Here is a 22500-nt window from a genome sequence, read left to right as displayed (position 1 = left end):
GTACTCTCAGCTGGTCCACCACCAGCCAATGGCCGCCATGCAGCTGAACCTCAGCCAGCCAATGGCCATGGGCGTTGCAAGCCTGGGGGCGGGGCTGGTGAGTGACGTCACGGGGTTGACGCCCAAGTTCCCCCCGCAGGACCTGGACGTGCCGGACATCAGTCTGTCCAACAGTGTGACGTCAGCAGAGGGCTCCGGCCTCTTCCAGATGGGGCCAGCCGGCGTCAGCATGCCCATGACGTCACAGGCGCGCTCCGGAGTGCTGTACGGCAACATGGCTACGTCACAGATGCCGCCGCCGCAGTCACTGCCCATGCAGCAGATACAGCAGCAGCAGCAACGGCCGCTGATGACAATCAGCCACAGCCAGGTGGCGGGGCAGCTGGGGTTCCAGTCCATGAGGAACACCGTGTCCCCGGCAGGGTCCCATAACTCCTCCCCGGGAAGGGAGAGCAGCGAGGACAGTGATGATAGTCTCCCTTTGGCGCAGGTCAGTTGGTGTGTGTGTGTGTGTGTGTTTTGGGGTGCGCGTGTGTGTCTGTGTGTGTGCGCGTGTGTTTGGTGTATGTGTGTGTGTGTGTGTGTGTTTGTGTGTGTCTGTGTGTGTCTGTGTGATTTGGGTGTATATATATATATATATATATGTGGGGGTGGGCTCCCATTGCTTTTTCATGTCAAAAATAAGGTCAAGCGATGTTTAAATTTGACAGATAATTGCAATGAGATGATAGAAAACCGGAAAGGGTACCCCATGGTGTCATTTTAGTAACACTCGCATCCACACTCACAGTCCTATCAGCATTCTGACAGTTTGACACTGTATCAAACCTCTCGCAGCAGGCACGGCGGAATCCTTTCATCGCCAAATGTTCATCACCTCATTCCAACACACCCGCCACCCACCACCCGACAAAGCTTCCACGCGTGACCCCCGCTGAGAGGCGAATTGTGCTCATTGTCATGGGGGACCGGCATCCTACCATGCGTGAACACTAAAACCGTTCAACTGACACTCGCATGGTTGCACTGAGCATTGAAACACGTATGCTCGGAAGGGTGATCGCAAGTCAGTACTTCTAAGTGTGAAGAGCGGGCGCCCAACTAATTGAACGCGATCTGAACGCATCCGCCATATTGCCGCGATCATGTCTTCTTCGAAGCGAACCAGAGACTCGAAAGAGCATGAAACAGACGAAGATCTTAAAGTACTAGAAGATGGAGACACGATGCATTTGTTTCATTTACAAGTATGCATGCGTGCAGTTGATTTTATTTCTTCACGGAAAGTTGAAAACTACTCATTAAGTTACCAAACTACTCATTTTGCACCCCCAGACTACTCAAAGGACACCTAGGGGTAAAACAGGTCTGTGTAATGGCGGTAGTTCGGACGCAATCACAGAAGTGTGTGTTGTTTTTGGCTCACGTAAGTGTAGCCTATGCGATGCTAACTTTTGTCTGACTGTGCGTGTGTATGTGTGTGATAGAAACTTTAACATTTGACTGAACACCGAAATACTAATTTTACCTGGTTATTATCCAAGCAACAGCTTCAAAGTATTGAAGCAATGATCAACATTTCGTCGGCACGTATGTAGTTAAAGTGTGTATCCAAAGAAAACGGGTGGTGGTGTTTTTTGGGTTTTTTTGTTGGGGGGGGGGGGGGGGTAAAAACAGGTGACTGGTTTGTGTCGTGTGTGGTATGTAGACCAGGTCAGGGGTCAAGGTTAAGTCAGATCGCGTGAAGGATTGTGGTATAGATACAGTTCTCACCCAGCTGCAGTTTGCCGATTCGGGGAAGACGATTTCACATTGTTCGGTTTCGTAGCCCCAGAAAAATAGATAAAGAAGATACCAAAGGATATTTCCTACAGGTTGATCTGCACAGCGTGTTTCCAGTGTGTGCGCGAGGAAGCGCTGTCGAAAGCGCAGTGTCGATCTGGCAGTCGTGTCCCCGTAAGTAGGCTACAGACAGACAGATCTAGATCTAGTGTCTCGCACTCTTGCACCGTGTCACCTATGCTTACTGTGTGTGTGTATGTGTGGGAGTGAATGAGTTTGTTACTGTTTGTCGATTTCTTACGGGAGCCTTGAATTGAAGGCTTCGCCTCTTGTTTTCTGTTGTCTTTTGTATTGACTATAGGTATGTATAGCGAATTGTTTTATTTTTGATTGTATCATACATTTTAGTTGGAAAAAACCAGGGATATAATACAACATTCTAATAAAATAGAGGGGTATCAAAATACAAACGTTGCTTTAAAAACAAACAAAAAACACCCAACAACCCCACTTTCTTCACGATTCTTCCACAACACCTTATAGTATTTATTTCGCAAGTAGTGCGAGGAAAAAATAACAAAAATCGCTAGAATGAATCCCTAATAACGTTAATCACTGCATTGAGAAACCAAAGCTTTTCAATGGTGTAATGACCCCGGCCCCGCGGGTTAAGGGGAAGAATTTACCCGATGCTCCCCAGCATGTCGTAAGAGGCGACTAACGGATTCTATTTCTCCTTTTACCCTTGTTAAGTGTTTCTTGTATAGAATATACTATAGTCAATGTTTGTAAAGATTTTAGTCAAGCAGTATGTAAGAAATGTTAAGTCCTTTGTACTGGAAACTTGCATTGTCCCAGTAAGGTCATATATTGTACTACGTTGCAAGCCCCTGGAGCAATTTTTTTTATGAGTGCTTTTGTGAACAAGAAACAATTAACAAGTGGCTCTATCCCACCCCCTTTCCCCGTCGCGATATAACCTTGAACGGTTGAAAACGACGTTAAACACCAAATAAAAAAAGTAAAGAAAGAATGGTGTAATGTTTCACAGAAAACCTCAAGAGCATATACCACAAGAGTACGATTGTATTTCTGCAGAAGAAACAATGGTGAAGTGAAGCGCCCTGGCATAAAACCCAAGAGAACACGACACATGAAGCCGGGTGGTGTATGGAGCTTTTGTTGCCATGATTGATAACATGGCAGGTGGCAAGAAAGGCTCTCGCGGATCCAGACGGCAGCCATATTAACAACACATTAAAGGTTTTCAACAATTCACTCGAAAAGCGATAAGAGAAGAGAGACCATTGAAACACTAAAGCCAAAGGTTTTCAACAATTCACTCGAAAAGCCATAAGAGTAGAGAGACCATTAAAACACTAAAGGTTTTCAACAGTTCAACACTCGAAAAACCTTAAAGAGTAGAGAGACCATTGAAACAGGTTTTCAATAGATCACTAAAAAAAATTGTTTAAAAACTCGATGAAGCGGTGATTTCAAAAAGCGTCGGCTTGCGTCGGGACAAACTGTCGGTAAGGTCATGAAAAGGACAGCTAGGTCGCCGGGACCTCACACAACATGCGCACATGCGTGCGCGGACGCATGCACTCATGCGTGTACATTTTTGATAGATCTCCCCTTGTCAGTGGGTCGCGTCCCAACATCCTTTGCAAGTGTAGCTTTCAGCGCATTTCATCTCTTGTTTTTCTGTCATTTAGATAGAACTGTCTGCTGAAGAAATGGCTTTGTCTGAACAGATCAATCAAAGTCAGCCTTGAAAAAAAAGCATTTTAAAATTATTTTTTTTACAACAAACCTGAATTGATCTAAAACCGATTGAAAGTTTGAGGCGTTATTGGACTGTGTGTGATTGTAACACGCACTAATTTGGCAGTTGGCAATCTGTTTACTGTTTTTAGAGAATCAAAAGACACCAACAACCAGAGTGAGAAACCTTGGACCAACTGCATTTCGTCTCTTCCGATTGAATTGCCATCCAATGTATCCAAAGGAAAAGCAATCCGAATGTTTATACCAGAAAAAAAACAACCCATACAATACCATAAAACCTGTTTTATGATTTCTGAAAGACCATACTTTGCCTTGGAATCTGTTGTTATTAGGATGATGGTGTAGGGACAACGTGCATTGAGTCAATGTCGGCAGCTGAGTTTCTGCCTGTGGTCTGTAATTATTAGATCAAGGGGATTGTAATCTTTCTTTGCTCCCTCCCGCCCCCGCCCTAGTCTCCACCCCTGCAGTGTAAAGAAAGGCGTGTAACTATAGGTGTGTGCAGGCTGTGGAAGCTGGATAACCGAGCTCTGTGATCAAGATAGATGTACGCGTGCCAGCTGACAAGAAACGGAGGGACGCTAATTTTGAGTGTGTTCCTACGTTTTGCTACCCAACCATTTTCTTTCTTTTTATCCTTCTTTTTTTTAAAGGATACTCCTGGCCCCGCCCCCTCCTCCCCCCTCCCCCCAAAAAAACCTGCACCCCCCAAAAACAAAACAATAACAACAACATCAACCAACAAAACAAAACAAAACAACAACAACACAAATCGCCCCAAAACCTACACAGTTGGGTTTGCGACCATGGTTACGGAGCACCTTCGACAAAATGATTGTAGGTGCGTCTTGATTACATTGCAGAGAGTCCTTTGGACTTCTTGGGATCAAATTCGTCATAAAACTTGTTTTCCGTCTAAAATGGTCTCTTGTTAAACTTTGAAGTGTGCTCCGACTTTTTGCTGCCCCCCCCCCCCCCCCCCCCCCCCTCCCTCTCTTTCTCTCTCCCCCACCGCGCTCTCTCTGTATCTGTCTCTCTCTGTCTCTATGTGTGTCTGTCTCTCTTCGTTCTTTCGTTCTTTTTTTCCGACATAAATGTGAAATGGAGTGTCTTTGAACTATGAGGTGCAATCGTTCCCCCTTCACCACCAAAGGACAACAGTTTAAAAGTGCGCTCAACCTCATCAAACCTTACTACAGCTTGGAACAAGGCGAACCCCTTCAAAACAAAACCATCAGTCTTCAGAAAACCGCACAATAAACTCTTCTTGCTGCATTCTGCCCCTTAAAATTAATGGAGTCTGACGATGCCAAAAAACATGCGTTGAGGCGTGTCTCTGCGCGGCATATGGCCACAATGGCACCGAGGGTTCAAATCCCTGCAGTCGGGCCAGATGGAAATCGTGGCCATTGGAGCCCACGCATTCCGCCACGGAATGTAATTGGCGTCGTTACGTTGTTTCTTGGTCTTTTCTTGGAGAAAATTTAACGAAGTAATCGTTGTTGAGGCGCCAATGTGAAATTGTTTTAGTCTCTCCCTTTCTGGCAGCATTGGACATTAAAAACATAAAAAAAATATATATAAAAACAAGTCGCGTAAGGCGAAATTACTACATTTAGTCAAGCTGTCGAACTCACGGAATGAAACTGAACGCACTGTATTTTTTGAGTCACTTGAGAAAAAGTGACTCTATGTAATCGGTCAGTGTTAGTCTGTCCGGCCGGCCGTCCGGCCGTCCGGCCGGCCGTCCGTAGACACCACCTTAACGTTGGACTTTTCTCGGAAACTATCAAAGCGATCGGGCTCATATTTTGTTTAGTCGTGACCTCCAATGACCTCTACACTTTAACGATGGTTTCGTTGACCTTTGACCTTTTTCAAGGTCACAGGTCAGCGTCAAAGGAAAAATTAGACATTTTATATCTTTGACAAAGTTCATCGGATGTGATTGAAACTTTGTAGGATTATTCTTTACATCAAAGTATTTACATCTGTAGCCTTTTACGAACGTTATCAGAAAAACAAGGGAGATAACTAGCCTTTTCTGTTTGGCAACACACAACTTAACGTTGGGCTTTTCTCGGAAACTATAAAAGTGACCGGACTCAAATTTTATGTGAACGTGACTCATTGTGTTGTGAATAGCAATTTCTTCCTGTCCATCTGATGCCTCATATAATATTCAGAACTGCGAAAGTGACTCGATCGAGCGTTTGCTCTTCTTGTTTCACCAAGACAGTACAGCTTCGTCAATCCCCGCGTGAAGGAAATCGCTCACCTTCCACGTGCAAAACGTAGTTCTTCTTCTGCGTTCGTGGGCTGAAACTCCCACGTGCACTCGTGGTTTGCACGAGTGGAACTTTACGTGTATGACCGTTTTTACAGCGCCATTTAGGCAGCCATACGCCGCTTTCGGAGGAAGCATGCTGGGTATTTTCGTGTTTCTATAACCCACCGAACTCTGACATGTGCAAAACGTAGTGATATTGACACGCCAGATTAGCGCGGTAGCGTATTGTGCTAAGCAGGAAAGCGCGCTTTTCTGTATTCTTGTTAACTTTCTGAGCTTGTTTTGAATACAACCTATCATATCTATATGTTTTTGGAATCAAGAAATGATAAAGAATAAGATGAAATCATTTTTGGATCGAATTCTTACATTTTAATCCTAAGACTAATTAATCTATTTTCGTTAATTGTGATCACATTTTAAACATGACATATGTATATATTTTTAGATTCAAAATGTGATGAAGAATACGATGCAATCAATTTTAAATCTGTTTGCGAAAAATCGATTTTAATGACAACTTTAATGAGCAAACTCATTAATTAAATTTTAAGTCTCCAAGCTGAAATGCAATACCAAAGTCGGGGCTTCGTCGAAGATTACTTGACCAAAATGTCAACCAATTTGGTTGAAAAATGAGAGCGTGACAGTGCCGCCTCAACTTTCACGAAAAGCCGGATATGACGTCATCAAAGACATTTATCCAAAAAAAAAGAAAAAAAACATCTGGAGATACCATACTCAGGATCTCTCATGTCAAGTTTCATGAAGATCAGTCCAGTAGTTTTCTCTGAATCGCTCTACACACACACACAGACACACACACATACACCACGACCCTCGTCTCGATTCCCCCCTCTACGTTAAAACATTTAGTCAAAACTTGACTAAATGTAAAAAGAGTCGTGGGAGTAGCAAATGGGGTGGGTGGTGGTGATTTTTTTGGTTTTTTTTTGGGGGGGTATCTCCAGTTTTTGATGTTGCAGTCTCTCTTTTTGACAATAACATCGGAACTGTTTACACATGCGCCGACAGGGTGATGTCATGTTTAAAGGGAAGGTGGTGGCGGGGTTGGGAAGGTCTGAGGGAAGGGGGAAAATATTGATGGTTGAAAATAGTTGGTGTGGAAGGATGGGGATTCACACACACACACACACACACACACACACACACACACACACACACACACACACACACATCATGACGCACACACACACACACACACACACACACACACACACACACACACACACACACACACACACAAAACTAAAGAAAAGGGGAGCAGAAAAAATCCATCATTTTTTTTAATAATTAAAAAAAAAAAAAAAAAAAAGACTGGGGGGAGAAAGACAATAATGGTATGTGTACAAAACCGGGCCAAATGTATCGTTAGTGTAAGGTACCTACTGTAGATATGCCAAGTAACGTTTTCATACCAAGAGCGTTCTTCGTGAAAATATCTAGCCCTTTTCATTCATCTTCATGTTTCAAATTAATCTCTTCTATTAGTTGTGAAATGCTTTGTCCCCGCAGTATTTTACAGTCGCACGGACAGATGAGTTATTGTGAGCACCCTGCCGAACGACAGCGCAGATGAATAATTGATGTCTAATTTATCTCTTTTCCCTCTTAATCTCTCTAGCTGAGCGGGAGTGGGAGGGTGCATCCTGCATGTCTTTGACTTTGTGAAATATTTGTTTCTTTTTTCAATTTCATTTTCATTACTTTATTGTCCCATCGCTGGAAATTCGGGTCGCTTCCTCCCAGTGGAAAGCTAGCAGCAACGGAGTCGCGCTACCCAGGTGTCTGCGTGTTTAGGTGTATTCAGCCACCTGCACTTATGGCAGAATGACCAAGGTCTTTTACGTGCCATTGTGATGACACGGGGGTGGGACATGGCTTCCGTCTCTGGGTCTGCACATAAAGTTGACCCGTGTCCGTCCCGGCCCGAATTCGAACCTGCGACCTTCCGATCACAAGTCCAGTGCTCTACCATCTGAGCTACCGGGCACAGCGGTCCTGTGGTGTGGTGGTATTGCACGTGCACACACTGGCGTTATTACTATGTTGAATCTGATGTTAGATGTTTGCTGTAAAGCACAGATCTGTCCTGGCTTCACGTGGGTTAAAGACCCACTCCGCCTCCCGTAAACCATTATTTTTTAGATCACAGACACCGCCAGGCTTTTACATACAGTACAAACCGGTACGCGGTTTGAACCCTTACCGCTTGGGAACACCCCAGGTGCTCTCCATAGAGAGCGAGCATTTTGCAAAGAATTTATTTTGCGTGGATGTTTAGGTATGGATCGGAAGCCTCGTTATATATGGCGCTGGACCTAACTTTTAAAATCTAAAAAATAAATTGATAGCTTATGACCAACAATTTTAACAGCATATTCGTCCACTCGGACTCTTTCCAAAAATCACCAACTTAGCAACTTTCTACAAACTCGTTTGCTATTTTTTGTGTGCATTGGTTTAACATTTCCCAGTTCATTGAGAAAAAAACTAATAATAACAAAAACCGCAGTCTTTAAAAGAGGCGGACTGGCTGTTGACTAGGAAGGTTTTAGGCCAAGCGAAAGGACGCTCTAGAAAGCCTGGACTCATGCATCTATGGTGATTTAAACGGTGGTCTGCAGGGGAAGCAAGTTATTTTTAAAATAATAATAATAATGCATAATATTTATATAGCGCATGTATCCAGGGTTTAACCCTGCTCAAAGCGCTGTACAATCCAAGTCCTACGACAACAAAACATTAGTTAACGTGCCATCACACACATATCAATAAATAACACATTGCTATATTAAAAAATTATCAAAAACACACGCATGGCGTTGAAGAAGTCAAATTTTGAACGAAGAACGAACTTCGGACGATAAGGACGATTCACTAGATGTGCTTCAAGTCTGAGATCGTTGTATTCTTTTACTCGCTGCGTTTGTTATCCGAAGTTTTCGTGTCAGTGAAGGAAGTTTGCTAATAGAAAGTAATGGGTGTAAGAAGTAAAAGAGCACAACAGCAATCTACGTGAAAACTGTGATTCCTTCAGTCCAAACATTGGCGCGGTTATTATAAGATGACAACAATCGCTTTATTCCCAGAATAATTTAGTTTGTATGTGTTTGAATCGATTTTTAAACAAATTTCTTTTGTGATGTTACAGAAAAGTCCTTAGGTTTTCGCCCCCTTTTAACAAAAATTCTTAATTGACAAAAATGAAGGGGGAAAAAAAAGGATAACAGTACATAATACACTCCGCTAATATTTTAATATAATATAAATATATATATGATACATTTATTACAATATATTTACACTAGACTACGGTAGTGGAAAGATTATGAGGAAGCAAAAGTAAAACTTTAAACAAGAAAGGAAAACGACTGAATTTAACCAAGACAACATGAAAGGCTAGATAACGGACAATTAACCACACACACGTCATCATTACCAGCAGCAGCAGACACGACCGACAACCAATTATAAGCCGGGCGTGTTTTGACAGCGTCGGACATGAAAACGAAGCTGCTTTTCAACTCCCCACTGCGCGATATTTGAAGCTCATTCATAATGAATGCTTGCACGCTTTGTGTCAACAGGCACTCTCACCGTCCAAGTCCCCTACACAGTCATCGGGGAATAGAACACTCCCTGGCCTTCTCTGATTTTTATCTCTCCAGACACTCGGGTTTCTGTTTTGAATTAATTTGTGCGGCTTTTAGCTGTTTTGCGGCTCCGACGGTGCCGTGTTTGTTTCCAATTCCAGCAGGTTTGTCCCAAAGTGAATCTGCTGGGTTTTTAATTTTTGGGTGCTCTGCAGCCCCCCGAGCTGTTTAAACAAGGCGATTGGGAACTATCGATTAGGGGCAGTTAAATTTCACAGTGGTCTTGATTTGCAAGGGGAGGGCTTTTTCTGCGAACAAATATTTCTCCATGTTTCATGGACATGCTGTGAGAGCTTTGAAAGTGAAGAGAAATGAGAACTAAAGAGAAGAAGGCGAACGGCAGAAAGAAGAAAACAAGTTGGCAAAATCTGAAAGACCGAACGTGACGGGTAGGCCTACGGGTCACTTGCGAACATCGATGTGTGGGGGGTATGTGTGTGCGTGTGTGTGTGTGTTGTTGTTTTGTGTGTGTGTGTGTGTTTGTGTGTGTGTGGGTGTTATTGTTGTGTGTGTGTGGTTTGCTGGTTGGTTGGTTGGTTTGTATGTGCACGCTCATTTTTCTATTGAAAAACCGCTCTGTGTGATGGACCATACCGTTGTTTCCTCAACGAAACTACCACGGAAGCACTCACAAACGCTTGCCAAATCTGACTCGCGCTCGTGACCAACAGTCCTCTCCCTTGCTCCACAGGAATCATTTATTTGTATTGATCTAAACTAGCCGCGCCACGCAATGGAACTCGCACACACAGGATGGCGTGTCGTCTGCTTTTCAGTCCGTTCCACCAAGTCGCCATTCCACTAACACACGCTCTGCTCTCTCCCCTATTTCAGCTGGTTTCCATGAAGCGAGCAGCTGCAGGCGTTCCCATGCCAACGGACTCGGTTTCCATGGTGCCCGGGGCTGTTCCCGCAGAGGTACTCACCCCTCGGATGGGTTCGTTGATGGTGGAGGGGGTAGGGGTGCCTGCTGCAGCCCCCGCCCCTGTACCGACGACGAAAACGACGACGGATACAAGCCCTGCCAAGAAAGCGAAAGGAGGGAGGAAGAAAAAGAAGAAAGATCCAAATGAACCACAAAAGTGAGTACTTCATTAATAGTACTGTTATTGGTGTAACTTTTTTTTTATGAATCGTTGTTGGTGTAACTATTTTTTCGTTTGTGTTTCTCTGGAAGATGCGTGTGTGTCTGTTTGTTTGTGTGTACTGTGTGTGTCAGTGGGTGTGTGTATGTGTGAGTGCATGTGTGTGTGTTTATGTGTGTGTGTGTTTTTTATGTGTGTGTTTTATGTGTGTGTGTGTGTGTTTTATGTGTGTGTGTGTGTGTGTTTTATGTGTGTGTGTGTGTGCTTTTGTTGTGCATTACTGTCATTGTTGCTTTTGTTGACGTGGTTGATTTCGTGCTTACATATTAGTGAGTCAAGTTCGTATTGAGTTAGGATATAGGATATATGGCTTGTGTTCCGTGAACATTAAAAATACAATACTGTGACACACATTGGGGTGTTCAGTGAAGGGCCAAACTGCCGGACAGAAGATTCTCTTCAATCACCAGAACATATGCTGTGAATAATGTCAGTGTTGTGTTTGTGTGTGTGTGTGTGTGTGTGACAACATGTGACCTATGCAGTGTGTTTGACTGTACACATTGATTGACGCACTGACAAATTCGAACAGTTCTTATTTACAATTTACCCCCGGACCAAGAACAAAGTCATTCAAATCATCAAATGAATATGCCACACAACATCACCTTGCTTTGTGCCTATTTCTTTTCGGCTTTTTGTGTCTATTTCTTTTCGGCTTTTTGTGTTGTGGCTTGCGGGTTCTAATGCACTCGGCTTGGCTCCTCTGACGTAAGAGGTAGAGTGCAAAGTGCACCGATAGCGTGTCTGTTTTGGTGCGGGTTGACCTCTTCTGCGTCTAGCCCCCGGTTCCCCTTCTTCCTCTCCACCCCTCTTCATTCCCATTTTGGCCCGGCTTGTGTAGCGTTTGTAGCAAGCAGTCGTACATGCAGTTTTTCAATGGTAGCAGGTTTGGATGGATTTTATGCAGACAGAGCAAACATTCAGTGCAGTTGTGGCCGAAATCACTTCAGCCTCTGAAGAGCGGCTGCGGGCGGGAAGCATTTTTGAGACCGCCAGACACAGACAGTGGTAGTGGTGTGTTGGAATGGTGTCAGGCTGCGAGAGTGCACAGCAAGAGTCCGTCGTTTTACAGTGGCTGGTTTCATTTCCTAGCTTGAGAAAGTGCAAGTACCAGATGCCAGTTTGAGTTTCCAGTATTTTGGTCAAATCGTGGTTTTGTATATGTATTGATTTATTGAGATGACAGAGCTAGGACTGCAGAGAAAGTGGATGTTTTCCTCAGCGAGAGTGCAACAGCGATAGCGGCCTAGTAGCTGCTGGTCAAGACTTTGGATGATTCACGCAGTGGTAGACAAAGCGGCTGCAAAATAAGTGCATGCGTTCGTGTAAACCTCGGGACACAGAAAGACAGTCCATGTAGACCTCAGCATAAATACTAGCCTTTGACTTCCGTAGTGGAGCAAACCAACCGCTGAACCTGACATCCGTTTGCAATTTTCTGCCTCGCATCGGCAATCGGCTACTTCCAATTGTACAGAGCTGTCACTGTCAGTGACTTTTAGCGGCCAGACTTTGTTTACGATTTCACAACTTTAGCCAGACGAGCGATCATAGGCGTACGTTTGAGGAGGCGAAGCGAGTGCAGAGTTTTAGGCGAGAGAACGTACACGCTGTAGCCTCCTTGGTTCGGCCAAGCCGGGTGTTGTGAACCGAGCCTGTGAGCGCTGCTATCTTTTGTGTGCTGAGCTTGCTGCCTTTGTTGTGTGTTCTCCCCACGAGCAGTCATGTGTGAAATGCCGGGCAAGTAAGTGGCGTGTTCGCACAGAGAGAGAGGGGGGGGGGGGGGTAGGGGGCGGGTGGTGTGCTACAATTTACAAACCTTTGCGGAGCTGGACACATCCGTGCATGTCTGGGGGCTGTAGGTGTCTGGATCGGGAAGTGCTTTTGGTGATCAGACTTTAATTGAGCCTTGGATTCCACTCTTTGACTGAGATTGAGATCGTTGATCTTGGAGTTGTAGGTTATGTATATATATTTATATATCAGTTTATTGTTGTGTTACACTTGAAGGTTGGGCTCAGTTGTGATTCTCTCTCTCACAGTCACACACACACATACACACACACACATACACACACACACACATACACATTCACAAACACACATACACACACAAACACACATACGAACACACACACGAAAACACACATACACAGACAGAGGCACACACATGTCACTGAACATTCTGTTGACTGACTGCACTCTTTGAACTTGGTTCTGAATTATAAATTTATCATTATTTATGCATGTTTTGCTTGTTTCAGGCCGGTGTCGGCTTACGCCTTGTTTTTCCGAGACACACAGTCAGCCATCAAGGGACAGAACCCAAGCGCCAGTTTCGGAGAAGTGTCAAAAATCGTGGCCTCAATGTGGGATGGCCTTGATCCTACACAGAAAGAGGTAAAACAATAACAAGAACATTGAAAACAGTAATAATATTATAATAATGATGTAACCGTGTGCCGAAACACTACGATCACCTCGGGAAGCGAAGTGCAATCAAACAGGATTGAAAATGTTAGGGCTAATTTCTTAGCCCTATAAAAACTGTTATGCAAACCCGAAGGTTTCCATGAACATACAGACAATCGGAAACCACCAGACCCTATCACAAACAGAATTCTACAATACACCGGTGTTGACTTTTAAAGGCCAACAACTCGGGTGCAGAGTCTGCTGTGAAAGGAGCGGTAGCCTCCCCTGTCACAATAATAAATCACTTTTCTCTAGCGCAAGTCCCGATTCACAGCTCCAAGCGCTTTATGATTCCAATAAACACCTCACACTAAACACAAACACGCACACACACGATATATATACAAATCATGACATTAGAAAATACAAGCTAGCAATAGGAACAAGTACACAGTCAATAACAACAACAAAATTCAGCAAGCAAGTGCACTAACTACTTACAATAAGAATGCATGCATATTTTGACAATAACAACAGCGGCAAGAGCTACATAACGGTCAATCCATGTGACTGTACACAGAACAGAGTCCAGTTTAGTTCATTTTGACCCGTTTATGTCATTAATTCTGAAGTTGTTTTGTCTTGTTATTATATTTGGTTTTTGTTATTTTTATATTTAATAATTTTTGAATTCCTGTAACCCTAGGTTTAAAAAAAAAAGTTTTGCCTTGCCTTGACAGATACTCTGAAATTAATCTGGAAGAAAGCCGGGATGGCCAAATCGTCCGCCCGATCGCCAGCGGCGAGTACAAATTCCGCCGGGCTGGTAGAAACCCGCCTGGCATTTCGCCCGGTTGGCCAGTGAAATTTCTAGTCAAATGCAACACTTTTGCTTGTAATATCTAGGACTGGGTGGCCGAGTGGTAACACACTTGCGCTCGGAAGCGAGAGGTTGCGAGTTCGACCCTGGGTCAGGGCGTTAGCAATTTTCTTCCCCCTTTCCTAACCTAGGTGGTGGGTTCAAGTGCTAGTCTTTCGGATGAGACGAAAAACCGAGGTCCCTTCGTGTACACTACATTGGGGTGTGCACGTTAAAGATCCCACGATTGACAAAAGGGTCTTTCCTGGCAAAATTGTATAGGCATAGATAAAAATGTCCACCAAAATACCCGTTTGACTTTGAATAATAGGCCGTGAAAAGTAGGATATGCGCCGAAATGGCTGCGATCTGCTGACCGATGTGAATGCGTGATGTATTGTGTAAAAAATTTCATCTCACACGGCATAAATAAATCCCTGCGCCTTGAATATGTGCGCAATATAAATTGCATAAAATAAAAATTAAAAAAATAAAAAATAAATCCCTGGGCTTAGAACTGTACCCACGGAATACGCGGGATATAAGCCTCATATTGATTGATTGATCGAGTTTTAAAGCCATATAAACACTGCTTATATGGCAACTGTGGTATGTACCGGACCAGCAAGATTTCTGGCGGGCTAGTGACTTTCTTGAAGTTACTCGCCCACCTGGTGAGTTAAAATTGTGAGATTTGGCCATCCGTGGAAAGTATAGAATGGGCTTCTTTTATTTGAACAAAGTACGCAAGCAAACGAAAACCATACGATCCAATGGCAATCTGTGTAGCAAAACCTTGTCCATAGATATGGTGTTTTGTGCACGTGGATTATAGTTTATACCTATTAGTATTAAGCTATTTCTGTCCTGTCTCATGTTTGAAGGCATGTGACAGATGAAGTATTATGTGGAAGAGGCAGTGAACATAAAGATTGTTGAGATGTGACATGCATGTGTGTTTCTTGTGGTTCAGGTGTACAAGAAGCGGACGGAGCAGGCAAAGAAGGAGTACCTGAAGCAGCTAGCAGCCTACAGGGCCAGCCAGGTGTCTCAGGTATGTGCTCTGGCACCAGTGGGCTTGTGTGTGCAAGGCCTCCCCCCTCTCCTTCCTCCCTCCTGCCCTTCCTCCCCTCCCCCCAGTGTGTTTGTGTGTGTGTGAAAACATGTGACACAGTGTGTTTGACTGTACATGTTGACGCCAGCACAAACCTAGTTCTCATATTACAACTTATCCCTGGATCAAGACCAGAGTCATTCAAAACATCAAGATTCAAATGAATATGCCACACATCTTACTTTTTGCCTATTTTTTTTTCTCTCTATGTCTGTTATCATATATATCAAATTTGGTAACAGTTAGTATATTACTATTAGTAATAAGGGTTTTGTTATCAATTATATGACCGGCACGGTTGGCCTAGTGGTAAGGCGTCCGCCCCGTGATCGGGAGGTCGTGGGTTCAAACCCCGGCCGGGTCATACCTAAGATTTTAAAATTTGCAATCTAGTGGCTGCTCCGCCTGGCGTCTGGCATTATGGGGTTAGAGCTAGGACGGGTTGGTCCAGTGTCAGAATAATGTGACTGGGTGAGACATGAAGCCTGTGCTGCGACTTCTGTCTTGTGTGTGGCGCACGTTATATGTCAAAGCAGCACCGCCCTGATATGACCCTTCGTGGTCGGCTGGGCGTTAAGCAAACAAACAAACAAACCAATTATATGCGACCAAACTAATAAATATCAGAAGCAATCCTGCCAGTTAAATTCTGCCATTTTGGCTTTACTGGTAACTAAGAATTTGATTTTCAGTACCTTTCACATTCACAATGTTAAGTGTATAAACATAATAATGCATAGTTAAAAGAAATCACCCTGGTATTTTGAATACGAAACTTTCAACAGTGTTCATAGGAGTGTCTCCAGAACGGTTCCCAGCTAAATCCTTGTGCGTGATAGGATGGTTTCTCTCCCATGTTTCAGTCGGCGGCAGACGAAGCCAGCGCAGCGGCAGCAGCAGCAGAGAAGTCCCCCTCCCCGCCCAACGTACAGTCCATCTCCATCACCCCCGCCCCAGGACAGGCCCCCACCACCATCACCCTACACTCCATGCAGCAACACCAGCAACTTCACAACCACCAGCAACTACAGCAACAACAACAGTTGAAGCAACAGCAATTTCAGCAACAGCAACAGTTACAACAACAGCGACAGCAACAACAACAGCAGCAGCAACAGTTGCAACAGCAGCAGTTACACCAACAGCAGCTTCAGCAACAACAGCAACAGCATCTGCAGCAACAACACATGCAGCAACACCAGTTGCAGCAGCAGCAGCAGATGCAACAGCAGCAAATGCAGCAGGTTTGTTGCAGTAATGTTTTCGTTGTAGTGATTTTTATGAGTGCCTCAGATGAACTAAGCAGGCGAGAATATTTCCGTAGAGGGCCCTCTTAAAAACGGTGTCTGCAAAAGGCTGTGGAGTCCCCTCTACCCGTTAATTTGGAATGTGAGTGAACTCTCACACATGAGCTGCCGACCAAGGCAAAACTAGGATGCTAAACCCAGATTGAGGAAAGTGGGAGGAATCCCAGAGATAACGCCACTACCAACACCAACAGCCGATAACCATTCCTGGAGTCTCCTTGTAGTACCAGGGCAATACAGGTCTATAACAACCACCCAATGGACAAACCCAAAGTGCTCCTTATAGGCAGGTTGTGTTTATGGAAAGGTGAATTATGTAGGAACAATATTGAATCCTTTGGGGTGAGGCAGGTGGTCGCTATCGAGAGATGGTCGCTAAGACAGGTTTGACTGTGGTTGAAGGGAGGTAATTTGTGCTTTGGATTGGTAGACTTGTCTTTTGCTGTGAACAAAATACCTGATAGCTGCAAGCCTTGCTTTTGCTAAACAAATGTACACTTTTTGTCTTAATGCTGTATGTGTAATTACTAAAACATAAGTCAAATGTTATGTCCGAAAAGAATTTAAGTATGATGCTAGCCTTAGCCTCCCTTATGGATCTATAAATGCTTTGATGTCAAATATTTTTGTTTCACTTTTCCTTTTTTTTGTTTCTTTGTTTGCTTTACATATATTATATGCAAGTTATTTTAATAAAACATAAAGGTTCATAACTTACACTATGCTTGATAAGATAAGATAAGACAACTTTAATGTTCATAATTCATAATACATAAATATGGACATTTTCCTTTCAGCACCAAATCTCATTGCTTTTGAAACAGAGACCCAAAGACAACTATTAAATAAAGCATAATCTAAATCATACATCAATCGAATCAACCATTACATAAAACTATTAAATGATAAGTTACATATCACAATCGCTGTCGCTTTACACACCCTCATAATTGCATAAAACACAACGAAAGTATAATAGCTTTTATTTTTTGTTATGTGCAGCAGTCATTACCACAGCCAGCGATGCAGCAACATCAGCAGCAGCAACCCCAACAGTCCAAGATGTCTGCACCGTCATTCCAGTCCACAGTGTCCCCCCAACCCGTCATGGATCCTGTCATGTCTGCTGCTCACGACAACGGTCTCTTCCCCCAGACATCGGCCCTTGAGGTGAGATCAGGCAGAGTGTGTTATTTAGTTAGTTGATGAGCAAGTTAGTTGGCTTGTTTGTCGGTCATCTATCCCATCATAATAAAAGTCTTTTCCTCAAGACGTCAGTCCATGAGGTCGTTTGATAACATAGATTTAGACACAGTGATTTTTCGGAACAATAAATTATGCTAAGGGTCCACATGGTTTTGCTTTACTGACATCAAAGCTTGCTTGTATTAGATTCATATTAGAAAGATCCCCCGCGGGTTAGGGGGAAGAATTTACCCGATGCTCCCCAGCATGTCGTAAGAGGCGACTAACGGATTCTGTTTCTCCTTTTACCCTTGTTAAGTGTTTCTTGTATAGAATATAGTCAATGTTTGTAAAGATTTTAGTCAAGCAGTATGTAAGAAATGTTAAGTCCTTTGTACTGGAAACTTGCATTCTCCCAGAAAGGTCATATATTGTACTACGTTGCAAGCCCCTGGAGCAATTTTTTGATTAGTGCTTTTGTGAACAAGAAACAATTAACAAGTGGCTCTAACCCATCTCCCCCCCTTTTCCCTGTCGCGATATAACCTTCGTGGTTGAAAACGACGTTAAACACCAAATAAAGAAAGAAAAGAAACATTAGAAAGACTTTTCATTCCAAGATTTTCCCATTTTATTCAGGGACTAAGAAACCAAAATAACAGTTCTAAGCATAAACACAAAACACAAACATGTTTCAAGAGCTGAAGCACTTATGCATGTTTGGCTCACGTAAGTGTAGCCTATGCGATCGTAACTTTGTCTGTCTGTGTGTGTGTGTGCGTGTGTGCGTGTGTATGTCTGTGGTAGAAACTTTAACATTTCGTCATTTGAAGACGTCACATTATGGCGTAAGAGGGTTAGACGTCACACGAAGGAATTACTGAAAGTCTCGGTCATTTTGGCTCATTATTTTGAGCGGGCCGAGACTAGTTGGAAGGCACTATGGCGGAAAAGAGAGTTATCTTTTCATGTCTTGGCGTCTCAAATCTTATTAGTCAGAAAGCGCATGCACGTAGTCTCGACCAGCGCGTGGTGTGCTTCTTTCTGAGTACTTTACGTCACAAATTGTACTTTACGTACTTGATGATGACGTAAGTTAATTGTATGTGTTCTATTTCGTTGACTGAGCACGGCTGGGACCAGTTGGCGTGAGCGCTGGGATTTCGAGTTTCATTCGACATGTCAATGCATCGCAGTATGAAATAATACAGGTAGGAGGTTAGTCCATATCGACCGAAGTCGATAAGTGCATTCTTCACAATGGTATTGAGTCTGATTTCGTCGTCCATCTTGAATCAAAAAGCACTCTTCTTACAAAAAAAACCAAAACTTCGTTGCGAGCTACGGCGAAGCTTCGCATGTCAAAACTTGAGAAGCGATGTTGGGGTCAAAGTACCATGCCGTAGCTGCGGGTTTTTGGTATTAAGACTTTGCGAAGCTTCATGTAGTCGACTACGGGCTCAATTAAGGACAGGCTTAAGTAGGCTAGATCTAGATCTAGTGTCTCGCTTTCTTGCACAGTGTCACCTATGCTTCCTGTGTGTGTGTGTGTGTGTGTGTGTGTGTGTGTGTGTGTGTGTGTGTGTGTGACGGAGTGATTGAGTTTGTGTTACTGTTTGTCGATTTCTTACGTGAGCCTTGAAGGCTTCGCCTCTTGTTTGTCAATAGAATAAGGCAAGTTCCCTCTTTCCATTTTCTTTGACATGTGGCTGCAGTTCTGCAATCTCTCATGTGGCTACAGTTCTGCAATCTCATGTGGCTGCAGTTTTGGTCCATTTCAGAAATTTAGTTGGGTTAGTGGAAACGCTGTTTTGGATGCAATGTCACACCAGTGTTTACCTGTCTGTTTCAGTCTGCTAGCGGGCTGAACGTGCTGTGTGTGCGTGACGGCTGTCGGAACATGGCGGTGGAGAATCCGGGCTGGGACGCCGAGTACTGCAGCAATGAATGCGTCGTCACACACTGCAGGTACTACCTTTGATGCACTTGAGAAAACACGGGGGGAGGGGGGGGGGGGGTGGGGGGGGGGGGGGGGGCTCCACTGTAGTCTGAAACTGACCCAAGAGAGGCAGATAACAAAGAATTCTGGATCTAGATCTCCAAAATGGCCCCACAACCATGCTCTGGAGCTTATAAAACAAGCTCATAAAAAAGGTCTTATTTCAACCACGAGTGTGAAGATTTTTATGCACAATGCTCATATGACAACATTAAATTAATAAAATCTAATATTATTTTTTGGTTAGATGGGAAACAAGGGGACATAACTGCAAATGACCTCCCTTTATTTCTTGTCTGTGTTAGATATTGTTGCTTGTTTATCAACAACAAAAGTCTTCTTTTCTTCCTCCAAAGAAGTTGATATTATGATGGATGCATAAATGAGTTTGATGTACACTTGTAAGCTTGAACATATCTAAACAGTAAAAACTTGAATATAAGATATTCTGCCTTTGCAAGGATCAGTTAAATGGGGTCGGGGGGGTCTTGCATTCCCATTGTAATTTTTTCTCTCCTTTACTCTTATATAATCGTGTGGTGAATGTTGTTTTGCAGGGATATTTTCACAGCCTGGGTGGCTTCACGGGGAGGAGGGAGCACGTATGCAGTCAAGTGAAAATCTTCATCAACAAATAGTTCAATGTTTTCCACTGAGAAACTTTCATCAAGGTTTCCACTGAGAAATATTTCATCAAGTTTTCTGCCAGGAAATATTTCATCATTTTTCCATGGAGGAAAGTGAAAGCAGTCACAGCAATGCACGGTTACTGCACATAGCGCGGGCATTCTGCAGTAACTGTTGACACTTGGTGTCTGACAATGACTTTTATCATCAGACTTCTGCGTTAGCTCAGAACTTGCGGTTATATGGTGGACAATGTTGCTGTCTTGTGTACAGTGTATTGCATATTTGACTCTGTGGTGTCAGTTGCTGGACAGTGTGTGTATGGCTGTGTGTGTGTGTGCGTGTACAGGTGTATATATATGCTTGTATCATTCCATACAGCTTGGCATTGGCATGGTACGTATCACCTCTGTATGATTTAAGTGTGATGCATGTATCTTACTTTTGAATAAAGAGCATGTTGTGAACTGATTTCTATTGTTTTTATGCCTTTGATGGTGTGAGGGTGCACTTAAGGTCCTGTTTTCTGTTAGCCTTTGTGTGCACCCTCCTGTTCTTGTGACTTATTTGAGGGCAACTTGGCAGTGTGACTAAAATCAAAGGTGATGGTACCAGTACAAAAACATGTTCACAGGCTCCTAAGTCAGAAAGAAACAAGCAGGAGAGCTTCTTCTGCATTCTAATGTAGACTGTCAAATCTCAAGACTGTGATGAATGAACTGGGCAGTAGTTATGGGTAGGAGAATGACATCTAGTGGTTTATTGGTTGAAATATTGATTCAGGCTTGTGAGTGTGAGATTACAAACCACTGGGCGATAAAACACAGGAGTAGGTTTGATAAAACATTCTCCTTTAAGGCTGTGAAGATTGAATTCAAGGTTTGGTAAAGCTGACACGATTGACATCAATGTTTCTTTGGGAAAAAGTCTGTTGCATGCTTTGTCGAGACTTTTTGTTCTGTCGCAGCAGATGTGTTGTCGTGTAGTTGGCACTCATTGTTGATTGAGATAGCTCAGTTGGTAACGGCGCTGGCTTGAAACTATTTGTCTATTTCAGCATGGGTTCGACCCCCGTGTTGGGCGAGGGGTGTATTTCCCGGAGTCAACATTTTGCAGACTCTCCTTAGTTAAAGATAAAGAACACAAAGCTAAAGATCCCAAATTTACAGCGAAAGTTTTACAGCGTGAAAACATGCATACACACATGCAGGAAATAAGAACAAATATGGGTAGCTCTGTACTGTATGGCAACTCGCTTTCCCCAGTGAGAAAGTAGCCCAAATGTCCATGAGGGTGACCTGACCGGACGATATGGGTAGGAGAATGACATATAGTGGTTTATTTGTTGAAATATTGATTCAGGCTTGTGAGTGTGAGATTACAAACCACCCGGACTGGGTGGCCGAGTGGTAACGCACTTGCGCTCGGAAGCGAGAGGTTGCGAGTTCGACCCTGGGTCAGGGCGTTAGCAATTTTCTCCCCCCTTTCCTAACCTAGGTGGTGGGTTCAAGTGCTAGTCTTTCGGATGAGACGAAAAACCGAGGTCCCTTCGTGTACACTACATTGGGGTGTGCACGTTAAAGATCCCACGATTGACAAAAGGGTCTTTCCTGGCAAAATTGGTTAGGTATAGATAAAAAAAATTCCACTAAAAATACCCGTGTGACTTGGAATAATAGGCCGTCAAAAGTAGGATATGCGCCGAAATGGCTGCGATCTGCTGGTCGATGTGAATGCGTGATGTATTTAGTAAAATAATTCGATCTCACACGACATACATAGGCCCTAGATCCCTGCGCCTTGAGTCCGAGTCTGGAGATACGCGCGCGATATATAAGACTTCATATAACTAAATAACGATATGATACCACAAAGGACAAGTCAGCCTATCAACCATGTGTGCATGCCAGTCATGAATGAGCAACAAAAATCATCAAAGAGCGCAGTGGAGATTATAAATGATATGCCTGTGCTAATGAACGCCTCTGAGACGTTGATATATAAATTGTTTTTCTCTCTCAAATATTTCATATAAAGTTGTGGTTTTTTTGCTCAGGGGAAGCAACCATGTACGGGAAATGGTTGGAAGTGAATAGTAGTTATCCATATAGAACATAAAGATATTGATATGTCCTTTGGTGTGTCTGTGACTTGAATGTACATTTACAGCATCAAATGCTATAATTTTGGCCTTTTTGTCATTTTTTTTTATTTTTTGGATGACATTTCTTGTTGGTATAAAGCGTTGGCTCCCAAGGTGTATGGCACTGGGAACTGACTGCATCTGTATTTATTTATTTATTTAT

General features: G+C 43.4%; 1 protein-coding gene across 1 annotated transcript in view; it reads left to right on the top strand.

Moving 5' to 3' along the window:
• The window catches only part of LOC138971072 (TOX high mobility group box family member 3-like), a 93328-nt gene that overhangs the window by 70154 nt on the left and 674 nt on the right, over positions 1–22500 (top strand). Inside the window, exons 3-10 of the mRNA XM_070343679.1 lie at positions 1–490; positions 10375–10622; positions 12953–13088; positions 14936–15016; positions 15940–16320; positions 17386–17553; positions 19421–19536; positions 20125–22500. The exon at positions 1–490 is cut by the window's left edge and continues 158 nt beyond it; the exon at positions 20125–22500 is cut by the window's right edge and continues 674 nt beyond it. Of these exons, the coding sequence (XP_070199780.1) occupies positions 1–490; positions 10375–10622; positions 12953–13088; positions 14936–15016; positions 15940–16320; positions 17386–17553; positions 19421–19536; positions 20125–20185 (1681 nt within the window). The 3' untranslated portion in view covers positions 20186–22500. The remainder of the gene's footprint in view (positions 491–10374; positions 10623–12952; positions 13089–14935; positions 15017–15939; positions 16321–17385; positions 17554–19420; positions 19537–20124) is intronic.

This window comes from Littorina saxatilis, linkage group LG1 (genome assembly GCF_037325665.1).
Source record: "Littorina saxatilis isolate snail1 linkage group LG1, US_GU_Lsax_2.0, whole genome shotgun sequence".
Lineage (NCBI taxonomy): Eukaryota > Metazoa > Mollusca > Gastropoda > Littorinimorpha > Littorinidae > Littorina > Littorina saxatilis.
The sequence above is the reverse complement of the archived record's forward strand: the minus strand, read 5'-3'. Positions and strand labels throughout refer to the sequence as shown.